The following is a 24,841-nucleotide window of genomic DNA, read 5'->3' as shown; positions in this document are numbered from 1 at the left end:
ATGTGTATGACATGTATACAGACTTCCCTAGGCTCATTTTCATTCCCATCAAAAAAATATTGTAAATATGGCCCCATGAATAAGGCCCATTAGCATGTGAAACTGCAGGGCACAAATGTCATGAAATGTCCTATCAACTACCCAGCTAAAGATATGCTTATTCTTCTAAATATGGGAAGACTGGGATGCTGGAAGTAATTAGCTGAACAAATGGGACAGATTATTTACTGTAAATGAATCTTAATACAGTACAGTCCATACGCACCTGGATACGTACACATTTTATATTAGTGACGTGAAGCGGCCAGGTATGAACCACGTGGTTACTTAGCAACACGGGTTGCTAAGAGACAGCAGTGGTACTCGCAGTGATAAGAGTATACAAATTCAAATAAAGATGACAGTGATTCATGACCGAATCACTCAGTGGAATAGACGCGTCATTTTACGGTTATATAGCTGATATGTCCAGCATGTCAGTGGTTAGTGTTTTCAGCTCACTCTTCATTCGCGTGCTTGTATACTCTCTGCTCTCATAAGTGACGCGTAGCCTCTTTACGCACCAGAGAGACAGCGCTCCACCACCCCTCTCCACTCCAAACCGGGGGCTCTCTGGTATTTCAAATTAAATTAACTTGTGACGCGGTCCACCCCTCTCATTTTACGCGCAAGCTGTCCATGAAGCACTGTCGAACATGCGCGCGCCGTGCCGTGCGCGAGGTCTACATGACGTGAAAGAGCAAGACATTCCTCCTGGACACTTTCGGGATTACTTCTGCACCTGAATGCGAACAGAAAGTGCGAACTCGGTGCGTCGATGAGAAAGATCGCGCAAGTGTTCAACAGCACACATCTCGAAGAATGCAACTTCTTACTTGTGCAGAAGGTAAGTCACTGTAGTCATTGCAGTGCGCGTTATACATTTGCACACATAGTCGTGCGCGAGACTCATGAAATCATGCGTTCTCGATGTATTAAGGGTAGGGCATTTACATGTACTAGGGTGAGATTACAGTGCTCATATAATCTATAAACAAATGAAGAGCAGTATTGAGCCATACTACATAATGCAGGGTATGCATTGTATAAGCAGCCTGCCAAAGCTGAGAATATTCATTATAAAGTTAAAGCTATTGTATTACCTGCATGCATTCTGCTTTAGTAATGAATAGCTCACATATAGTACATGTCCTGTTGCCTATGTGTGGTGTTTTCTATTAATACCTGTGCTACATTTAAATCCACCTGTCTCCATTTACCGTAAGCGCTTCATATTATGATAACATTGTACAAGTAGCCTATTTCTAATGGTCATAATAAAGACGGAACAAATCAAGGCAATATTTCTTAGCAACCAACACAATAAACACGTGTTGTGCCAAACTGAAAAAGCTCATCTTATAGCTTTTTAAGAATATTTTAATTTATACATTCTTAAACTTACTTAATGGATAATTTCACCCCAAAATGAAAATTCTCTCATCATTTACTCACCCTCATGCCATCCCAGATGTGCATTTTCTTTCTTCTGCAGAACACAAATTAAGATTTTTAGAAGAATATCTCAGCTCTGTTGGCCCATACAGTGCTAGTGAATGGTGACCAGAACTTTGAAGGTTAAATCAATATCTTCAGAACAATATGATAGGTATTTAAGGTAATTTAGGGCAATATGCATTCTTTGTGCAAATCACAACCTACTGGTCAAGGCAGGTCAAAGGTGGAGATTTACTTAATTATTGATTTAATTGTTTCTCACTCACATCTACCATATTGCTTCTAAAGAAATGGATTTAACCGCTGGAGTCGTATGGATTAATTTTATGCTGCCTTTATGTGCTTTTTGGAACTTTAAAGTTCTGGTCACCATTTACTTGCATTATATGGACCTACAGAGTTTTTTTTTATAAAAATATTTATTTGTGTTCTGTTGAAGAAAGTCATACTCAAGTAATTCATTGATTGATTCCCCTGAATGATGTCACTTTGTCCCTGTCGCTATCAAAACATTGCTCTTGACTTTTTTCTCAGTGGTCATCAGTTTGCTGAGCAATAACAGATAGTGGGAGTGTTCAGGAAACTCATTTGGAAATCATTATTTTTGCAATTTCGTTTGGTAATGATAGTGGGACAGAAATTACACATTTCAAATTTAAAGCAAAACGGCAGATGAAACATATTTACTGTTACTTTTATATTTTTTTACTTTTTTATTTTATTATTATTATTTATATTATATATATTTAATTTATTTAAACAGATTATTGTACAACGAAAACCCTAATAAGTTGAGTTTACTCAACTGATTGCGTAAACTCTTTCCCTCAGTTGAACTGAGAAATGGCATCTCCATAACCTGTGTAGTTACATTCACTTAACTTGGTGTTCATATAGAATGAACTTAACTATTTAAGGTAACTACATCCAAGTATATTTCTATTTAAATATTGTTGTTTGTCCTTAATAATTTTAGTTGAATTGACTCAAATGTATATCATACATATAAATAATAAAACTTTATGAATCTTTAGTAACAACTATTTAAATGCCCCATAATCGCTCTTTGACAAAGGAAACATTTTTATATAATCAAGCACAAGGGATTATAGGTATTCCCAATGGACAAAATGTTGTACTCCATCGTTTGAGTCATTAACACTTTCAAATCTTAAATCTATAGATTTTTAAGATAAATAAGTTCAATGAACATGGATATTTGAGTTATGAGCCCAAAACTTGACATTTCAAGTTATGTTTTTTTAAGACAACTTGATTTTTGGGTTTACAGTGTAGGAATTTAAATTGGACGTTCTCGCTGTCTTTTTTCTCATTTCTCTTTCTTAGAGGCTGCTGATCTATGAATGGGACTGTGCTGTGGCCACCACGGCTTTCTGTGCTCCAGTCAGGACTATGTGCTGCCCATGTGCCACTCTGAATGCACTGGCCAGCTGTTTGCGAGAGCAGGGAGGGTGGGGCGGCCAACAGGGCACGAGGCGGAAGCCGGGCTATGCCCCCTACGTTCCGGATTGCAGTTCTGGGGGCTCAGGGGGTGGGCAAGACATCCATTGTTCAGCGCTTTCTTCATTGTGACTACAGTGAGGTGGCAGTGTCCAGTAAGACGCGACGGGTGCATCTTTCTGCTGCAGTGCTCAATGGACATGTGCATGACCTTCAGATCACAGATTATCCAGCCATCAGCAGTTTTCCTGTCAGCACTCTGCAGGTACTGTAAACAATATACATGAACACTGCAGCTCTGACCTGACCCTGTGTCAGGACAAGGTTCATAGCACAGAGAAAGCACAGACATCAACAGGTTTTCCTATGGTGACCAGGTACCCAAACAAACCATCTAAACTTCTGAAGTTGCCAGACGTGTATCTACAATATTTCATTTTCTTTTGCAACTTCTTTAATATCAATCTTTCTATCTATTTTAACTGTGGTGTTCTAATCCACACTTAATCCCTGCCTCAGAAATGCTACTGACCAATCCTACCTGATTGTCTGAAAAGCTTTCTATTGTAGGTCTATAAACAACCTGTGTGTTTAAATGGACATTATTTCTTAAAGGTTAATGTTAAAATACTTTCTTAAAGGAACGTTCTGGGTTCAATACAAGTTAAGTGAAAGCATTTGTGGCATAATAGTTTCTCCTTTTCTTAAAAAAAATAGCAAAAATCAAGGTTACAGTGAGGCACTTACAATGAAAGCGAATGGGGACAATGACAGTAAATGTGGCCAACATTTGGAGGGTTTAAACAAAGCTTATAATTCAACCCGATCTTAATAAAATGTGCACATATTTTACGAGTTGGCTATTTCGTGTTTTCATATGATGTTGTTTGTATGAAATCATGATTTCATCACCAATCAGTAGAGTGTGTTATCATGGTAGGACATGGTAGGTGTTGTGTGTGACAGAAGCAACGATAACATACGAATTAGCCAAATTTAGAAGTCATACCAATCCTTAAAAGCACTTGCATTAATTATTATGTTAAACTCATGTATTATTTTAGCTGTAGGGTTGTTTATACATTAATTTTTTACAGTTGTTTGATGATTTTAGGTTGTGTTGACATTACATCGTCATGGTAACGAAGTTGTAAAATTGGCTATAACTTTACACAGAAAAGTTTAGTAAGTGATTTAATCACACTAAAATCACGTTTACACGCATATTGTTTATGTCTTGTGGCTATACTTTTGAAATAGTGAGTATTTAAAAAATGGTCCCCATTCACTTCCATTGTAGTGCCTCACTGTAACCCAGATTTTTGCTTTTTTTAAAGAAAAGGAGGGATGATTCAAAATACATTTTTGTGGTAATCAAAAATATGCCACAAATGCTGTCAATTGAACTTAACTTGTACTGAACCCGGAATATTCCTTTAAACTTGTTTAAAATTACTTAAACTATTTTGCAGCTTTAAATGCTGAGACAAATTTAAAAAAGTAATTGCAACACTTCAGCCCTGCGTCTTTATCAAAAGATTGCTCTATTTGTTTGAGCATCCAATTGTGTGAGTTTGGGGAGGGAAAATCTGTTTTATGACCAATGGCAGATGGCGAGACTGTTCAGATTCAGAAAACTAATTTCGGTGATGAAAGTGGGACAGAAATTACACATTCTTTATGTAACTCTCCTTCTTTTGCACACAATGAGAGTTTTAGGATTGCAGAATGGTCAGCCGGATCTCATGAAAATAATGTGACTATGGCAACATTTTTGCAAAATTATCATTTGTGGTTAATTACACATATCACGGCAGTTCCGAGGTGAACTGTCCACTGGGTGGTGCTAAAAGCGAGTTAAAGTTTTTTCCTAAACAGGATTTTTTATGTTTAAAGGTGCTATATGTAATATTGACAACAATCATTTGAAATGGGTTCTGCAGTCCAAATGTAAAATATTGGAGAGTTGCGCCCGCACGTGGGTTGCCAGAATGAGGATACGCAACAGCATCAATTTTAAAGGATTTGTGGGCTTTAAGCTGTCTGCATCTCCAATATTTATCCTTGTTTATCACGCCTCTGGTCATGGTGGTTTTAGACGGATAGCGAGGCTTTTTAGGTCGGGTGGAATCTGTTATCTCTGATCCAGTCATTTGTTGGCTTCCATGGCTGCAGCACGCGGTGTTTTTGTTCAACCCAGCGAAATACTATTGGGAAATTTGGGCAGGATCACACAGGCCAAAACATAAACATAAATTCCGGCCCAGAATGGAAACTTCAAATTGGAGTATACTGGCTGTAGCATTGTTATCAGGGAAGCCAATATTTCAACTTAGCATGTTTCCTAATTCTCTAATGACATATTATGGTAATTTTATGGTTTAGTACAGTAAAATATTACATATAGCACCTTTAATGATGTGTCAAGTTTAAAATAATAAAAATGTCTTTCTTCTGCAAAACACAAATAAAGATTTTTAGAAGAATATCTCAGCTCTGTAGGTCCTCACAATACATGTGACAGGATGTACAGTGAAAAAGGAGTTATATTTTGTTTTCTTCTCACCCAAAATTGACTGGATCACTTCAGAAGACATTGATTAAACCAGTGGAGTCGTATGGATTACTTTTAGTATGCTTTTATGGGATATTTGGGGCTTCAAAGTTCTGGTCACCATTCACTTGCATTGTAAGAAATTCCTCAAAAAATCTTAATTTGTGTTCTGCAGAAGAAAAAAAGTCATACACATCTGGGATGGCATGAGGGTGAGTAAATTATGAGAGAATTAAAATTTTTGGGTGAACTATCTCCTTAATACTTTTGGAGATATAGGCACTCCAACTGTGAAAAAACCACACAAAAATGTTTACAAATAATAACACAAATAAGCAACAAGGGGTTCTGAATACAACTGATTTTAAGAATAGACATACCTATCTCATGTGAAAATTATGCTGCCACATTTCAAATGTTTTTTTTTTACCTGCAGTTTTGCTCCAAAATGGAAGACCAAATTTGTCATTTTGAGCCTCCTCTACAAAATAATGGATTACTCAATAAATATTGATCCATAACATGTAATATTTGGGTTTTCATCAGTATTTGTGTTTATCTTTCTTCAGAAAATGTATAAAAAAAATAAAAAATTCAGCCAGAGAAGCTTCTCAAATTTGGTTGATTTGACATGGAATAATTGTATTAACTTTAGAGTACAGTTATTTCCCAAAACCTTGTATTTCCCAAGAAACCTTGTTTCTTAGTGTCAGTTTCCTCTCACTATTTTCTATTGTTCTACTGACATACGAACAGAAAAATGTCCGTGTAAATTTACCCTAAAATTATTAAAATTATTAGATTACATACAATTATTCTGATGATGCAACAATTTACATAACAATAGGTTTACAAAGTGCTCTCTTTGCCTTTTCAGGAATGGTCAGATGTTTGCTGTCGAGGCATTCGAAGCGCTCATGTCTACATCTTGGTTTACGACATCTGCTGTTTCGACAGCTTTGAGTATGTCAAGACCATGCGGCAGCAGATCTTAGAGACCAGGTTAGTGATTTGTATAATTACCTTTTTTATTCTTTCATGCCTTTTCCCACCAAGTTCTTTTTTTTTTTTTTTTGCTTCATCTCCATCTTCCTTATGGCCCAAAATCTCTGTTTAGTCTTCTTTTTTCCCCATTCCCTGTTTTTTATGTACCTTCATTTTCCAACCTTTCTCAATCCTCCTTTTCTTTTTTTTCCCATCCCTTCACTGTCTGATGTTTGCTGTAATTCCACTGAAAGATGGAGATCCCACTGTAATCACAGGCTGCCAGCACAGTGGGTCATTTCTTCATCATTTAGATCCAAATCAACAGAAATATCTTCCCTTTCCCCTCCACTGATTTCAAAGGGCATGTTATGTCATCATCATCAAAAGCCATTTTAAAAGCCTCACAAGACTTTGCTTTGTACCAGACCAGGTGTGATGATGATGATGACTATGCCTAATTGTGTCTGTTTTGTGGCTGTACTAATGCCTTTGCAGGTTTGATATCTCTTTGATATCATTCACAGTATGACCTTTTATTAGAATGACAACATTTCTGCCAAGGTGCTGTTTGAATTTATTATCGTGTTAGAGAGTGAACAAACACCTTTTTCTCGCTCTGCTTAAGTCAGTACAGCTGGTGTTTTAGTATTAATATTAGGGCTGTCGATTTAACATGTTAATTTAGTGTGATTAATTATATAAATATATCACAATAAAACGCATAAAAATGGAATTAAGGAATATTCCGGGTTCAATACAAGTTAAGCTCAACTGACAGCAAAAATTTATTTCGACTCGACCCTCCTTTTCTTTAAAAAAAAAATAAGCAAAAATCAAGGTTATAGTAAGGCACTTAAATTGGAAGAAAATGTGGCCAATTTTGGAGGGTTTAAAGGCAGAAATGTGAATCTTATCATTTATAAAAGCACTTACATTAATTCTTTTGCATATTTACAGTCGTTTTAGGGGTTGTTCACATTAGTACATTGTCATGGCAACAAAGTTGTTAAATTGGCTATACCTGTACACAGAAAATGTTAGTAAGAAAAAATTATTATCAAAGGATGTGGATTATTTACTCTATCTTTCTTCATTCTTGAAGAATGGAAAAACTTGGTAACTTTTGTGTATACTGTGTCCTAAATGTCCTAGCTGTGACACGGCGTGCGACCACCTTAAGCATATACTGTACGTAAATTCCATAATAATATAGTACAGATTTTCCTACCATACAAGCAATTCAAGCTTGAAGTACATCTGTTTTCATGAGCCACGTCAATAGGTGGCAGCGCACCTCAACAAACCTCACAAGCAGCGCAGCTACCGAATAAGAAGCGCTCATTGAGGAGGAAGCACAACAGAATATACTATTTATTATAAGCCTTACATATTATATGTATAAATATTTTAATTATTATGCATTATGTATATGAATTATCTTTAATTGGGGGGCCTTTCTCAGCAAATAAAGATGTATGTGATTAATTTGATCACATTTAATTAATGATCAACATGTCATGCAATTGATCAACAAAATATATTAATTGACAGCACTAATTCATATAATATAAACTCTCTATATAATATATATTGTCTCATAATAATACTAGTGTATATATATATACTGTATATATATATATATATATATATATATATAAGTACAATATACTCTCTCAGCACTTAAAAGAATAGTCCATGCAAAACTGAAAATTATCATCATTTACTCACCCTCATGCCATCCCAGATGTGTATGACTTACTTTCTTCAGCAGAATACAAATGAATATTTGATATTTCAGCTCTGTAGATTAATACAATGCAAGTGAATTGTGATTAGACCTTTGTAGCTAAAAAAAAAAATAACACACATGAAGGAAACATAGAAGTGATCCATATGACACCTGTGTTTAAATCCATATCTTCAAACGCAATATAATAGGTGTGGGTGAGAAACAGATAAATATTTAGAACCTTTTTTACTCTAAATGTCCACATTAACTTTCACTTTCAGATGTAAAAGTGAAAGTGGAGATTTATTGTAAAAAAAGGACTTAAATATTGTTTAAGTCTGTATAGCTGTATATCTGTTTCTCACCCACATTCATATCACTTCTGAAGATATGGATTTAACCACTGGAGTTTTATGGATTACTTTTATGTTTCCTTTATGTGATTTTTAGAGCTACAACAGTCTGATCACAATTCATTTGCATTGTATGGACCTACAGAGTTGAAATATTCTTCTAAAAATTGTTATTTGTGTCCTGCAGAAGAAACAAAGTCATGGTATGAGGGAGAGTAAATGATGTGAGAATTTTAATGTTTGGGTGAACTATCCCTTTTAATGCAGGAATCTTCACCCTTTGTCAGGACAAGGACCCCTTGGATAAGACTGACTATCTTTGGTCTCTTGTTAATATTGGTTATATTAGCGGATCAGATAGGGAATCGAAGCACCCTGTCCTCCCATTGTCTGCTAGAATATGTGAGGTAGTGTCAGGCCAAGGTAGCTTAATTGTGCTCTGCCTGAATCAATAAAACATGAATGTTAGTCACCGGAACGGTCTGTCTTGCTGTGCAGGCCTTGACGCAAGCAAAGCATGACAGCTGATGTCATTGATTACAACAAATCTGCCCCTGAGTGACAGACTCACCACTGACGCCCACACTGACCGTTTAAGCCAATCGGTGACTGAGTGGAGTTTAAATGGTGATGGAGCACCACTGTCACTTTGTGTATTATTTGGACAATAAAATGCATTTTATTTTCTAAATGCACTCACTGCAAATCTGCTCACTCTCTTTCACACAAATGTATAGCAAATTTGTAAACTCAAAGATCTATTTCTATTTAATCTAAAAAAAAAATTTAAAATCTAGTATAACCTGTTTTGTCAGGCTGATTTAGACAGATTTAATAAAATTTTTGGCTTAAATTTTAAATAAAAAATGTAATTTAGATGTGGAAGTTTTCTATCACTTAGTGTACAGCCTTCCAGAATTTAGGAATCTTACTGAAAGTCCAAATGTTGCCTTTTCATTTAGGATATGGTGGAGATGTGTTTAGAATTATTTTATGAAAGGATGCAGTAAAATCTAATAATATTCTAATAACTATTTTGCTTTCTAGTCACAAGAATATTGGCTTGTGTGTGAACTCAGCCTTCGAACTATCTCCGATAGAAACAATTATGATGCTCAAGCTGATCATTTATTTAAACTGATCTGAACAAACCAAATAATAAAACATTTAATATGACACTTGTCATATGTCTTTGAATAGCTTACCAGCCTTCCTTGTGCACAGTTATATCCATCTTTCAACTCATTGACCAGTGATAGGTGAGTTACTCAAAAACAAATGTCATTATAAATGACTTACTTGATATTTAGATTTCTGACTTTACTTATTACTTCATCTAGAAATGTAATGATATTACTAATAACTTGTAATTTATTTTCTAAAACACTTTTAACAGAAAAGCTTTGGTTTTCCACTATACAAATTCAAACTAATGTCTATAATGTGCAACCTGGTCTCATAGAAGGAACGTTACTCTATATACTTTTTGCAAACTGACTTTTACGTGCCGCTGTCAACATTTCGCTGCAGTTTCCTGGTGAAATGAACACAAGAGGCGCTACAACAACTGAACGTTTTATTCATTGTCACACATATAACGAGTACAATTGCTGAATATGAATTTATAAAAACGTATTTTTCACTCTGTTACTCACCTCAGCTAAGTTATGATATCAAAACACTTTTACCGTAACGCATTATTTGAAAAACTATACATTTTCAGACTTGAATTACAGACCCACCTACATGTATACACTTATTCTTTTATCATTAGTTTGCTTGGTAGCCCACCTGATAGAGCATTAGACTTTGAACTCAACGACCACGGTTCAAGTTCAGTCAAAGCACACATAAGTAAAATTGGCATAAAAGCGATACGAAATTTGTAATTTCGTAATGTTTTACTTATTAAAACCTCCATCTAGAATTCACCTTAGAAAACTTGTCTGATTGAAATCAAATTTTGCTCATGTGTAGTTGCACCCCTGCATCCGGTGTAGAAAGTGTGTTATATAATATTATTTTAGAAAAATGTGCAACCAAAGTTTTAATTAAAAGTAATTAACTAGTAATTAACATTGAAAGTCAGTAACTGGATCTGATTGCGAGAAATTCATATTTGAGAATTGGCAATTTTATTACGCTATACTACTTTTTACTGAAATGTAATTACACTTACAAAAATAACTCTTTGGCTGAACACATGTGTCATGTGTCATGTGTCATGTGCCTTGTTTTCATTGGTTCAGTGTTTGATTACTTTGTTATTAGTCTTGTTATCTTGATTATAGTTTAGTCTTGTAATTGGTCATCTTTGTCATGTGTTCTCCCATGTCCAAGTATTTAAGCCCTCATGTTTTCCATTGTCCTTTGTCAGGTATTGTTTGCATGGATCGTTGTTGATGTACTTCGTTCTATGACAGGTTTATAGCCAAGTCAAGTTTATGTTTGTTTCACATTTGGTTTTACGGTTGTGGATTTCACTTATGTAAATAAACTGCACTTGGGTTCATCGCACTACTTCATCGTCTCTTCGTCTGCCTGTTGCCAGCATCATTACAGAATACCTGACCGCCCATAATGAACCCAGTAGTTCGGCTTCTGTGCCTACGTCAGGGGAATCAATCCCTGGTGGAATATGTGGGGGACTTCTGCTCTCTGGCCCGCTTGGTGTCCATTTCGGATTGAGTGAACCAATCTCATATTTAATGCCTGGTGGTCACAGTTCCCTCAGCCTCGCTCAGTATATCGACCTTGCCCTGCAGATCACAGGTTCTAGGTTCACTGTGGGGGAGGCGGATGCTGAGCCGGAGTGCCACGTCATAGTCGATGAGCCGGAGTCCCATGTCATGTTCGACAAGCCAGCATCCCACGTCATGGCCGACGAGCCAACGTCCCATATCATGGTCGACGAGCCAGCATCCCACGTCATGGTCGACGAGTCAGCGTCCCACGCCACGGCCCATGAGCCATTGCCCAGTCCTGTCAATGGCCATGCCTGCCACTACCAACAAGTCAACACCCACGCTTGCCATGAGCTGGAAGCCTCGTCCATCCCAGAGCCAGCGTTGCTAGCCTCGTCCATCTCAGAGCCAGCGTTGCCAGCCTCATCCGTCCCAGAGACTGCGTTGCCAGCCTCGTCCGTCCCAGAGACTGCGTTGCCAGCCTCGCTCCGTCCCAGAGCCTGCACTGCCAACTTCGGCCTCTCGGAGGAGGACGAAGAGGAGGAAGAGGAGGAGAAAGGCTTTTGTTTCCAAGTCTCTGCCTATGTTCACGACCACAGAGGTCGTTTCCTAGTCTCTGCCTATGTTCACAACCACAGAGGTCGTTTCCTAGTCTCTGCCCATGTACACAATCACAGAGGTTGTCTCCGAATCTCTGCCCATGTACATGACCGCGGAGGTCGTTTCCAAGTCTCTGCCCATGTTCACGACCACAGAGGTCATGTCTGAATCTCTACCCTTGTACACAACCACAGAGGTAGTTCCCGAGTCTCTATTGATTAATTTCAGATTATTTTACTCTGGATGCCCTCTTTCCCCATTATTGTTCTGTCTTGCGCTGGAACAATTAGCAGCCACGATAAGAAAGGAAGATGATTTTCCAGAGGTGGTGGCAGGAGGTGTGGCGCATAAACTTTTGCTTAACGCAGATGATAGTTTATTGTTTGTCTCCGACCCCACTAGATCTATGCCTTGCCTCCACAGAATTATGAATTCCTATTACAGCTTACAGAGTTAATTGGTCTAAATCCGAAGTTTTGGCTCTGACAGTGTACTGCCCATTGATGGCTTTTGAGCAATACGTCTTCCAGTGGCCCAAACAATTCATTAAGTATTTGGGCATTTTATTCCTATCAAATTTGTGTGATTTAGTTAGAGTTAATATTGAAACGTTAATAAAAAGATTTTTGAGTGATGTGGGCAGGTGGGCTTCATTACATTTATCTATGATTGGGAAGGTAAATGATATTAAAATGAATTGTATTCCAAAATTCTATTACCTGCTACAATCTCTTCCTGTAGATGTAGAATTTGATAGCATTGCGAAATTCTTCATTTGGAATGGTAAACGTCCCAGATTACATTTCCATAAATTACATAGGCCGATTGACAAAGGTGGGGTAGGCTTAACCAAGATTTAGTTTTATTATTATGCATTCGGTCTCAGACATTTGTCTCATTGGTCGCTTCCACCTGAGATAGCCCCTCCCTGGGTTTGTATTGAAAAGGAAGTTCTTGCCCCTATTTCGCCATTGCAAAGCCTTTCTATCAAACTAACCGGAGAAGTTAAGTTACACCCCGTTATCTCGCATTTGCACTCGGTATGGACAAAAGTGTCCAGAGTGTTTAATTCTGACATTTATTTTAAAGGTTGCCTGGAGCATATGGCTGAACCCCATATCATATGTTTATAAGTCCCCTTTCTGCTGGCCAGAGTGGATTCTGAGGGGGGTTAGTACACTCTGTGACCTATATGAGAGTCGAGTGTTGAGATCCTTTGAAAATTCAGAGTCTGGGGACGGAGCTTTAACTTCTATCAAAAGATAATGGGAGAAAGATTTAAACTTGGTATTGGTGTGGGCTAGGATTCTAAAAAATGTCAAGTCTGCATCTAGAGATGCAAGGGTGCATAGTGGTAGTAAAATGTTGATTCATTGTATATAGGTTTTGTTTTTCTTTGTCATCTTTATGAATCAATAATTATGTTAATCGGAAAAAATAAATCATACAGTGGCTTCAAAATTCCCATTTGAGGTATAAAGTGTATATAAAATATGTTGTAGAACAAAACGTCCATCTATTGTCAAGTAATGTTTACCACAGATCTTATTGTTGATAGGGGTGGATCATCCAATGGGTTTTATGGCCGTGTGCCCAGGGGGCCAGGCCATTAGGGGGCCCACACGAGATGGTTCAAAACAGTGAAATGCATCCATGCATTCAAATGCGCATGGTTATATGGTAAGAACGTTCTGCACCCAAATAACCCCCTTCCAATGACTGGCTGGCCCATGCAAAACTGTAAGCCCAGGGTTCCGGAGTACCTTAATCCGACACTGTAAATTAAAAAAAATAAAACATTATAAAACTCCATAGGAAAAACCTGATGGAACCCATGGCAAATTAGACTTCCTGGAAATTGGGCTATTTAAAAATGACAAAATAATTTGAATATCAGATAAAAAGACAAAGGTACAACTAGGTTAGTAAATCTGTCTGATGAGTGCTTTCAATTCTCACCACATTTTTTAGTGTAAAAGTTCGCTCTCATCATGTCTATCCAGCAAACACTCTTTTAAACTCGTGCCAGCCCAGAAACTCTGCCACGTTCGCATGTATTTTGAATTCTCTGCTATAGTGCCAGCTCATACATTAGGCAGCTCTGTGACTGGATGGCAGCGTTCCTTCTCATGAATAATGTGGAAAGAATCTAATAATACTCAAGTTTTAACAGAAGAATTAATGCAAGTGCTTATATAAATTTATAAACTTCACATTTCTGTTTAAACCCTCCAAAAATTGTGTCCCCATTCACTTCCATTCTAAGTGCCTCACTATAACCTTGATTTTTGCTTTTTTTAAAGAAAAGGAGGAATGAGTTGAAATGTATTGTTGTGGTGATCATCATAATGCTACAAATGCTGTGGAATGAGCTTAACTTGTACTGAACCCAAAACATTCCTTTAACTGATTTTGAATTCTGAACTTTAGTTTAATAGTGCCTTCATTTGTTTAGTCTGTAAGTGCCCAGTATGCACTTAATCCTTGTCTTTCAGACAGAATGTTTCAGAGAAGCACTAGACATGTTGGATTTAGATGATGAATAGAGAGAATCCAGACTGACACATACTGCTTAAATATGAATGACTAAATGAATGAATCAGAGAGTGGATTGAGAGAATGAATGATGAATGAATGCAGTAATAATTAAATCAGTTTGCAAAGTACGTCTGCTTTGTTTGACACTGAAATATGTGTGTCGGGCATCAGAGACCAGAGCTGTCACAGGAAATGACTGATGGACAGCGCTGGTTGTTTCTGTCAATTAAAGACCCAAGTCACCTGTCAAGTGACTGACAGCACAGGGTCTAGGGACGTTTAGGGCTAAACCTAATCTTATCATCAGTACACAGACACACACCAGAAACATTCTCTGAGGTTTAACATTGAATGACCTTGTTTTGTTATAAATGCATGTAATTTATTTTGTTGATCTAATTTATTTGACCCTTTTTTAACCAGTCAAGTAACTTAAGAACAAGATTCCCACCCAAAATATTTAAGTATAGTTTTTAGATTTATGTATTGCAATTGTATGACAATTCTCCATCAAACTAAATGTAGAAATCTTTGAATAATGCATGTATTTGCATTCAGAATAAATGTGAAGTATTTAATTAAACTTTGAGTATGAATTTTAAAAACTTACAGTAGTATACAAAATCCATGTATTTAAAAAAAAAAACTATTTGATAAAGCTTGGCAAGAAAATATTGTGCTTTTCAAGGGGGAATGAGAACAATTAAAAATAATAAAAATAAATACAATATATTACTTCAGAAGGTGAATAAAAATAAATACGCAGTACACAGTAAAAACATTTAAAATAATGACCAAAGAACACACAACTTCAAAAAAAAAAAAAAAACACTTTCTGTGACATATTCGAAAGCATTTACAAATATTAGTATTAACATATTTAAATGTAGTTTTATAAGTCAATAAAAACTGGTCCAGAAAACACAACACAGCTCAAAATGTAGCCATTCATTAGTAGGATTTTTCAAAGAAGAGGTCTATTTTAGCTTCTTATATCAGCTTTGTCCGGCTTCGTGGAAAGCACATTTCTGGCCCAGTGATGTGAAACAATTGGAAATCTATTGGTCTTTTTATAGCTGTCAGAGGCCCAGGTCATCTTAGACAGAGATAAGGGAAGATACTGCACTATGGGATGTCTCTCCTCTGTTGGAGACAGGAGGAAAGTCTGATAGCACAGCCCAGCTCCCTGTTCATACAGCAGCTTCTCTTCCTGACAGCTTGTCACCACAGTGTCTCAGATTTTGTTTGCTTGTTTGTTTTTTGAAAGGGAGGTCATAATTTGTTTTTAAATAAAAATTTATTTTTGTATTATTAAAATGTATAAAACAATAATATTATAATATTAAAGGTGCTTTAAGGGATTTTTATAAATGTATTAAATGACATGCAGAAAACATTTCTATTACCTGTCAGATATAGTCTCAGGAGAAGCCAAAAATAGACATCTTCTTTAGAAAATCCTGCAAATGAAGGGCTACAGATTGTGCAGTGTTTTGCTGTCTGGGCCAATTGTATTTTTTTAAATCATATCATGTAATTAATTCGATTCAAAATTTGAATCAATTGACAGCCCTAATTATAATATTATAAAAACATTCATATTAAATATTAGATAAATATACAATATTAAAATATAAACTGAAAATATAAAGTGATATAAAGTGATCAGTGACAATCAGGAAATCTATATACACTGGTGGCCAAAGGTTTGGAATAATGTACAAAGTTTGCTTTTATGGAAAGAGATTTGTTCTTTTATTCACCAAAGTGGCATTCAGCTGATCACAATATATAGTCAGAACATTAATAATGTGAACAATTACTATTACAATTTGAAAAAACTTTTCAAAACTTCTTCAGTGTTCTCATCAAAAAATCCTCCCTGTGCTGCAATGACAGCTTTTCAGATCCTTGAAATTCCAGCTGTCAGTTTGTCCAGATACTCAGGTGACATTTCACCCCACACTTCATGAAGCCCTTGCCATAGATGTGGCTGTCTTGTCGTGCACTTCTCACGCACCGTAAGGTCTATCTGATCCCACAAACGCTCAGTGGGGTTAAGATCCATAACACACTTTTCCAATTATCTGTTGTCCAATGTCTCTGTTTCTTTGCCCACTCTAACCTTTTCTTTTGACACTTGTCTCAAAAGTGGCTTTTTCTTTGCAATTCTTCCCATAAGTCTTGCACCCCTGAGTCTTCTCTTTACTGTTGTACATAAAACTGGTGTTGAGCGGGTAGAATTCAATGAAGCTGTCAGCTGAGGACATGTGAGGAGTCTATTTCTCAAACTAGAGACTCTGATGTACTTATCCTCTTGTTTAGTTGTACATCTGGTCTTCCACATCTCTTTCTGTCCTTGTTAGAGCCAGTTGTCCTTTGACATTGAAGACTGTAGTGTACACCTTTGTATGAAATCTTCATTTTTTTGGTAATTTCAAGCATTGTATAGCCTTCATTCCTCAAAACACGAGTTTCTAGAGAGAGCTGTTTCTTTTTTGCCATTTTTGACCTAATATTGACATTAAGACATGCCAGTCTATTGCACACTGTAGCAACTCATAAACAAACACAAAGACAAGGTTAAGCTTTAATGAACCCAATAGCTTTCAATTGTGTTTGATATAATGGCAAGTGATTTTCTAGAACAATATTAGCAATTTAGCATGATTACTCAAGTATAAGTTGTTGGAGTGATGGCTGCTGGAAATGGGGCCTGTCTAGATTTGATCAAATAGTGATTGTGCTGTTTTTTCACCAGTAATGTCCTGAATATATTTTGTGATCAGTTGAATGCCACTTTGGTGAATTAAAATTCCAATTTCCTTCCGAAACAGCAAAACCAGTGTAAATATTTTCAAATACATATATTTGTGTGGTGTATAAAAAACTATTACATATTACAGATAACACATTTGCATGTAATGACGTTAATCAATTGAACTGAATTGACGATAGGAAACTAAGGCAATGTGGTTGAAGCTTAAAATTGTAAGCAATTTGCGGAAGAGCACATTAAGTCAGTTGTGTTTTGGCACTGCTCCTCTGGCGGATGAATCTCCCAATTTGAGTTTAGCTGGACATTGCCTGTGAGATCATGACTTGAGCCATAATGTGCTATTTTCATGTTGATATTATGTTATACCATTACACATTTGAAATGGAAATATTACTTGCTTTGATGAAGATAAACAACACTATTATTTACATATATTTTATTTATACTATGTTGTCTAGCCTCAGTTACTACAATAGCATGTCTATGCAATACACACCATAACACCATAAACCTGAAACATAAATAGAGGATTCAATAATGAAGGGGATAAAATATACTTTATTAAATGTAAAAATAATATGCTTAAATATGCAATATAACAATTACAAGAAGTACATTTCAGAAGTCATATTAAACATGTCACAATAACTTAACCGGACAACATAGATACATCGTGATCGGTTAACACATGAGTACTGTTCGATTCATAAAAGCATGACAAGCAATATAAGCTTCAACAACCCTATCAGACAACACATTCAATCTTTATAGCAGGTCAACAACTTCGCCAAACAGGTAACAGATAAACATCCAGAGTGCAACGATGCTGTCCTGAACTGTGTGAGTGTTACTGAACTGAGCTGAACAGCATTGTTCGTTTCTCCAGCCAGAACATGAGACAGACATAATAGAGATGTGTTATTGGGGTATTGTATTAAGGCATGTAGGAACTGAGTACAATCAACTCTAATAACAAAAGATCTTTTTGGCTTGCACAGCTTCTCTCTTTTTGACTTGTATGTGAACACTTTAAAAGAACTAAATTAAGTCGTCAATCTTAAAATACAGATGACAGAAAAAAACAGAGAACATTACATCCATTTAGACAGCAGCTGATCATTTATTTAAACTGAGCTAAACATTAGGAGAACTTCTATGTTCCTAGGAGCCGCCAACTTTGCAACGTTGTATACAAGGTGTTGTCTTGTTCCATATAAATCTCAGGTAGAAGGAATTAGATAAATGCCATAGAAGATTCTGAAACAAAGAATTTAGCATGTATATTATTAATTTTCCTCCATTATTATCTTGCAAAAGAAGCAGGTTGATAAATCAAACAGGCTTTATAGGCGTAGTTCCTTCTTCAAGGTAACAGGAAAACAATTTGATTTAAAAAGATCTTTCAATGTGATAAAGTTACCAAGACACCTTTTTCAAGCAAGATGAAAAAGAGAGTTTGCATCTAAATGATAGCTTGGAGGTATGTTCAGTGGTGTTGCCATGGATTTACCAATATTTTTCTTGTTCCATGATATGACAGTATATTGTGAGATTGTATCTGGAACAGAGGATGAATTGGTCATGCAAAGAAAGCCACAACCAACGCTGAACCTTTCAGAGAGAGCCATTTGTAAAGACTGCTGATTTGACCCTGACTACATTGTAACAGTCTGATGAAATTGCAACCCAAACTGATCCTCTTGAAAATGGCAAACAAGAAATTCCACTTTTGAATTAAATTGAATGCTTTATTAGCATGAAGAGATTCTATCACAGCAGGATCTTTCTGGCCATTGAAATTATGCTATGGTAAATACTCATCTGAGTTTATCAGAGTCATATCTAGCAACCAAAACCAGTCTGGTCAGGTTATATGATCTGTAAATGTACATAACCCAGTAAAGGCTTGGCTTTTAATTTCGTCAAATTGATAATTATTATAATTTTTTTTAAATAAACATAACTTGTCTCTCAAAGAATCCCTTTGGCTACATTTTTAAGACTGCTAAATCTTGACTACTACTACAAAAAAAGCTATTGAATTTTTCCACTGTAAACACGTTCAGAAAAAAAGATCCCCTTTAGTCAAAATGTAAAGCTAATTTTGGGCACATAATTGCACCCCAAGGACCTATTGTTTACATTTGAAATGTGTTTTGTTCTTCTGGGAACAAACAAAACATACATTTGTGTCACCTTAAGGAATAGTTCAGCCAAAAATGTTAATTCTCTCATTATTTACTCACCCTCATGCTATTCCTCATGCCATTCCAATTTCTCAGCTCTGTAGGTCCATTTAATGCAAGTGAATGGGTGCCAAAATTTTGAAGCTCCACATAAGGGCTACATAAAAGTACTCCAGACGACTCTGTTGGTTAAATCCATGTCTTCAGAAGCAATATGATAGTTGTGGGTGAGAAAAAGATCAATATTTAGAATTTAGCAAATTCTCCTGCTCAGTCAATCTCCACTTTCATTTTAACTTTTACATTCTCCTTCTGTTTTTGTTGATTCACATTCTTCATGCATATCACCCCCTACTGGGCAGGGAGGAGAATTTCTATGGAAAAAAAATACTTAAAAAATGTAATGTGTTTCTCACCCACACCTTTCATATCATGTCTGAACACATGGATTTAACCACTGGAGTCATTTGGATTACTTTTATGCTGCCTTTATGTATATTTTGGAGCTACAAATTTGTGGCACCCATTCACTTGCATTGTATGGACCTACAGAGCTGAAATATTCTTCTTAAAATCTTAATTTGTGTTCTGCTGAAGAAAGAAAGTCATACACATCTGGGATGGCATGAGGGTGAGTAAATGATTAGATAATTTTTATTTTTCGGTGAATTATTCTTTTAAACAGTACCAATTTTTTGAGAGTGTAATTGCCCAGAAAAAAAACTAGAATTTTTGTTACAACATGCCCCAGTATTGGTTTACCCAACAGCTATAGCAAAAATGTAATTTTGTCATTTTTTGTTAGGAGGATAGAATTCACAAAAAAATATTCTAATTTTAGACAGATTTGAAATAGTGAAACGTACAAAGCCACTGTTAGAGAAAACACACATTTTGTGTAATTGAACTCAAACCTTCATAGTTATTGAGATATACAGTAGTGTGCACCCAGTCTCCCCTACTGTATGTATGTGTTAATGTGGGTTTAGTATTGTGTTTGCATTCTATATTTACAATATGTGCATATCTTTTCACAGGGTCATGGGCTCTGGGGACACGCCTATTCTGATTGTCGGCAACAAGCGTGATCTACATCGAGGTCGCGTCATACCCCGCCACAGTGTATCTGACTTAGTGCGAAAAAGCTGGAAGTGTGGATATGTGGAGTGCTCTGCTAAGTTCAACTGGCATGTTTTACTGTTGTTTGGAGAGGCTCTCCGCAGTGTGGGTTGTGCCCGCTGCAAGCACGTCCATGCCACCATCCGTTTCCAACGGGCGCTCAGGAGAGATCGCTGTTCCCTAATGTGAGCTTCCAGTTTCTTTTTTGAAATGCCCATTTGAAAACTGATGTTTTGGACAATGGATGCTCCATGATTCCTTGGTCAGATTGGAGAGCTGTGATAACCTTCTTGCCAAGGAAGACAGATGTGGTCTTTAAACAGGGAGTCCCTGTTGCTTCATTATCTAAGCCTTCAAATTGATGTCTCCACCTTTGGCCTGAAAGAATACAATCAACATCTCTGCCTCTTACCATAGAAACAACAAAGAAACTGCCAAAAAGCTGGTAGAAGGCAACAAAAACAGCTTTACAATAGTGTAGTTCTGTCATTGCTTACGTTCAGGCCAGGAGAGCTTATCTAAATGCTTATGCTGAGCCTACACTATTGGATCTTCTAGCACCTGTAAGAACAAGTGTCTCCCAGCTCAGGTGCCCAAAGAGGCACCGTACACAGGCACTTATTCTGCAATACTCCACAGAACACAAATAATACAAAGAGTCTACATTCTATGGATACTTCCATGTTGTTAAGATATTCCTATTTGTCTTGTTTTGATACTGTATCTTATCCCACAAATGTACTTTAATTTTGAAACACTGGAGACACAATGAACTACCATAATTAAATCAAGTGATGGGGAAAGAGAAAAATATTATTTGAATGTTAATGTGTTATGAATGAATCATCTGACATTGGGGAACCCTTTTAGGTCTCATCCTATATTTTCATGCAAAGGTTTGTACGATGTCTGTATGAGACAGGTAAAAAAAGTTTAAATATAGCCTTCTTTAAAGGTGCTGTAAGCGATGTTAGCGGTTCTGGAACTTTTATACACTTGCACGTCTCATCCACACTAGAGCAGCGTTTTCCTCCACCAAAATCTGAGACTTTCAAAAATACTCTTCAATAGTCGCATACTTTGGAAAACGATGACATTAGGAAGCTGAAACTGAGTTTTCAAACTGAAACAGATTAATGTGGATGTGGTCTAAGGCACTGAATTAGACACGGAGCCTCATTCCAAAGTCCACACTAATGTCGTTTTTGTTTGAAATCTCATTTTTACAGTTTCCTAACATCATCATTTTCCAAAGTATGCGACTATGGAGAGCATTGCTGAAACCCTCCGTTTTCGGTGGAGGAAAACGCTGTTCTAATGTGGATGAGAGGAAATCACGTTAAACCTGAATTACTTAATTTAAATAAAACACTTTCAGGTTCATGATTTCCATATGTGGACTGCCTTGTGTTCACGCAAAATGACAGACAGGCAGAAAGTGCCTCAAAGTCCTCTGATTTGCTAAACAAAGAAAAAATCTGTATGTGGCACACGGTTACATTTATTTCATTTATTTTTTGGTATTTACAAAGATTAGCACTGTCATGAAGTAATATGTGATATTTCAGGACACCCATTTCATTTATATTTGTCAGGTAATAGGGAGGTTTTCTGTGTGCTAGTCCATTAAAAAATCACTAACAGCACCTTTAACGATTTTACCCAACACATCTCTGCAACAAATACACAACCCAGTTTGCTCAAATACATGTTAAATACAAATGTCTACTTCTACAGAGCACAGTAGTCTTATAAATGGCTAGACAATAAAATGCATTCTCTTCTCTGTGATCTATTGTGAGAGTCCGAATCAATACCGACATCATATCTCTTCTTCTGAGGCAGGGTAATGTGCCTGTCCTACTATCTTAAATTCACTCATTCAATTAGTAAAATTATGTGATTAATAACTGCTACAATTTAAATCTATGAACATAATAGTGTGGGTGATTGAACGAAAGACTGTACTGGTTTGCACTAAAGCTTTCTTATCAAAGTCAATAAATATTTGCAATCCAGGAGAGAGTTAAACCAAAACCAGAAAGTTATTATATTTGAATTAGTGTTTACTTTTAAGGCAAGCATTGCTAATATTATTGCTCATATTTGGGGTTAGGGATTATAACAAACCACTAACCATAAGTATTAAACTTCTTTATATTAAAATGGACATGAATGATACTTCAGATCATGCGGTTGGTTGCAGAGACAAGTGCATTTATAAGAGAGTTTTGCCTGGTGTTTGATGATAAAATGGATAACTTACATTCAGTAGGGACCCAAACCATATCTAGGGCCCAGAATATCATAGAAGCTGTGTCCCAAATAACACACTATGCACTTACGATATGCACTATGCACTAAGGCATGTAGTCTATGAAGGGTAGTATCGTCCCAATTCGAAAACTTAAATTAATATTCCAGGTTCAATACAAGTTAAGCTCAATTGGCAGCATTTGTGGCATAATGTTGATAATCACAAAAATTAATTTTCACTCATCCCTCCTTTTTTTTTTTGTTTTTTTAAATCTGGGTTACACTGAGGCACTTACAATGTAAGTGAATGGGAGCCAATCCTTAAACGTTAAAATGCTCACTGTTTCAAAAGTATAGCACAAGATATAGAGATAAAATCACTTATTAACATTTTCTGTTTAATGTCAACAAACCCCAAAACCCTAAAATGACTGTAAAAAAAAGAATTTAAGCAAATTTACAACTAAAATAATACTCAGGTTTTAGCAATACTAATTAATGTAAGTGCTTTTATAAAATTAGAAGCTTCACATTTCTGCAAATTTCTCCAAAAATTGTCCCCATTCATGATGTGTAGCTTTTAGCTTTAGCGCGTGAAACCGGCGTTAGCCAACCACAGTTCAACACTTGTATCTTAAACATATTACATTTTTACACAGCTTGGGGTGATGGTAAAGTATTCAACTCACATTTGTAAGGGGCTGTATCCACTGAAGTTTCGCCAGCTGCTACAATCTTCATTATTTACAACTGTTTTGCCAGATAACTCCGCCCCTTCTGCTATCTACAACAAGCCGCGTGCGCTGAGCCCATGAAGTGTTAAACAGTCCACACTCCATTTTGACAGTTGAAAAAATACTTTATGTACACTTCTTTTTGCTGCATTTTGTGTAAATGACTTGTACTACTTACACTACAAAATGGCATAGAATAGGGCAGAAGTGTGCTGTTTGGGACGCACCTATACTGTAGACTTGGGAATGGATTCTTTCAACTTGGGCCAGCAACCATCTAGCAACACCATAGTAACCACACATCATACACAAACAGCAACCTAGCTTTGTGGAGGGGACTTTTGTATGGGAGAGCACCACTCATATTTTCTTCAGAAAATGTAAAAGTGTAGTTTTAGTCTGTCTGATTCATCCTCTGAATCAGTGTACGTGCAAGAATTTCATCTTTTCATCCAAAGTCTAATAATTGAGACAAGAATTTCATCTTTTCATCCAAAGTCTACAAAATTGAGGTCCTCACAGTATCACAGCTGTCACAATCCTTTGAGGATATCTTCAAAGTGCTCCTCTCCACTGACAAGAGTCTGGGGATGTAAGGGAAGGGAGAGTGGGGGATGAAAGGAGTTGGAGGGAGGGAGTAAGGAGGAGAAAGTTGCAAGGGAGCACAGCTGCTGTAGTGTAACAGACTGCAGCTCTGATGAAGCTATCAACACAGCTCCAGCCTTATGCCAGGAGTTTATTTATAAAGCTAGTAGCCAAAAACACTGAAGTTCTAAGTGACTTGGAAACTCCAAGGAAGAAATGCTAAAAAGATGCTCGGTGGAGCTGACATGTGTTGAGTGAATATAAACCTCACAGTGTCAAATGCCTCTGCAGTGATGAAACAGAAATAAATGAGTAACTTGTTATGAAATCTAAAAACACAGAAACTCATTGTCTGTGAACTGAATACCTTTGTTTGTGTGCAGATCTGTATAAGGCTTGATTTATGATGCTGCAAACACCCACACAGCTCAAATGTCAGCTTATCAGTTTGTATTTAATGGGGCAAGTTCCTCTGTTTCATTCCCTGCAGCTACAAAACCCCTTGTTGTTTGAAATAACATCTGACCCCCAATATGTCTGCAAGTCTCCAGGTGCTTTGAATGTGTGAAATTGTGGAGACCTATTTATTTTATAACATCGAAAAATGATATTAATACAGACAACCTTTTCAAACATTTATCTAGGGCCCATATTTTAACAACACTATAAGTCTAAATCTGTATATATACTGTATGTCAAAGAGCTAAAAATGTGACTAATTTTTGCTTATGCAGAGTAGTACAGAATTGAATAACTGCTGAAGTCGATTAATTAAACAT

The 24,841-nt window shown here is 36.5% G+C and overlaps 1 protein-coding gene across 1 annotated transcript; it reads left to right on the top strand.

The window, feature by feature from the left end:
• The first annotated feature begins 378 nt into the window (after window positions 1-378).
• On the top strand, window positions 379-22,251 carry LOC127639130 (ras-like protein family member 10B). The gene is made up of 4 exons (XM_052120996.1): window positions 379-886; window positions 2,845-3,223; window positions 6,390-6,514; window positions 20,406-22,251. The coding sequence occupies exons 2-4, from the start codon at window positions 2,936-2,938 to the stop codon at window positions 20,674-20,676; spliced, it is 684 nt and encodes a 227-aa protein (XP_051976956.1). The 5' UTR covers window positions 379-886; window positions 2,845-2,935; the 3' UTR covers window positions 20,677-22,251.
• Window positions 22,252-24,841: the final 2,590 nt, after the last annotated feature.

The sequence above is a fragment of the Xyrauchen texanus genome, chromosome 4, assembly GCF_025860055.1.
Source record: "Xyrauchen texanus isolate HMW12.3.18 chromosome 4, RBS_HiC_50CHRs, whole genome shotgun sequence".
NCBI classification, from domain to species: Eukaryota; Metazoa; Chordata; class Actinopteri; order Cypriniformes; family Catostomidae; genus Xyrauchen; species Xyrauchen texanus.
Note: the sequence above shows the minus strand (reverse complement) of the source record. Positions and strands in the feature narration are given on the sequence as shown.

Coding starts and splice junctions, on each gene's coding strand:
- LOC127639130 (XM_052120996.1), top strand. CDS start 2,936: ATGCACTGGCCAGCTGTTTGCGAGAGCAGGGAGGGTGGGGCGGCCAAC. Junction 3,224..6,389: donor TTCCTGTCAGCACTCTGCAG/GTACTGTAAACA, acceptor TTGCCTTTTCAG/GAATGGTCAGATGTTTGCTG. Junction 6,515..20,405: donor CAGCAGATCTTAGAGACCAG/GTTAGTGATTTG, acceptor ATCTTTTCACAG/GGTCATGGGCTCTGGGGACA.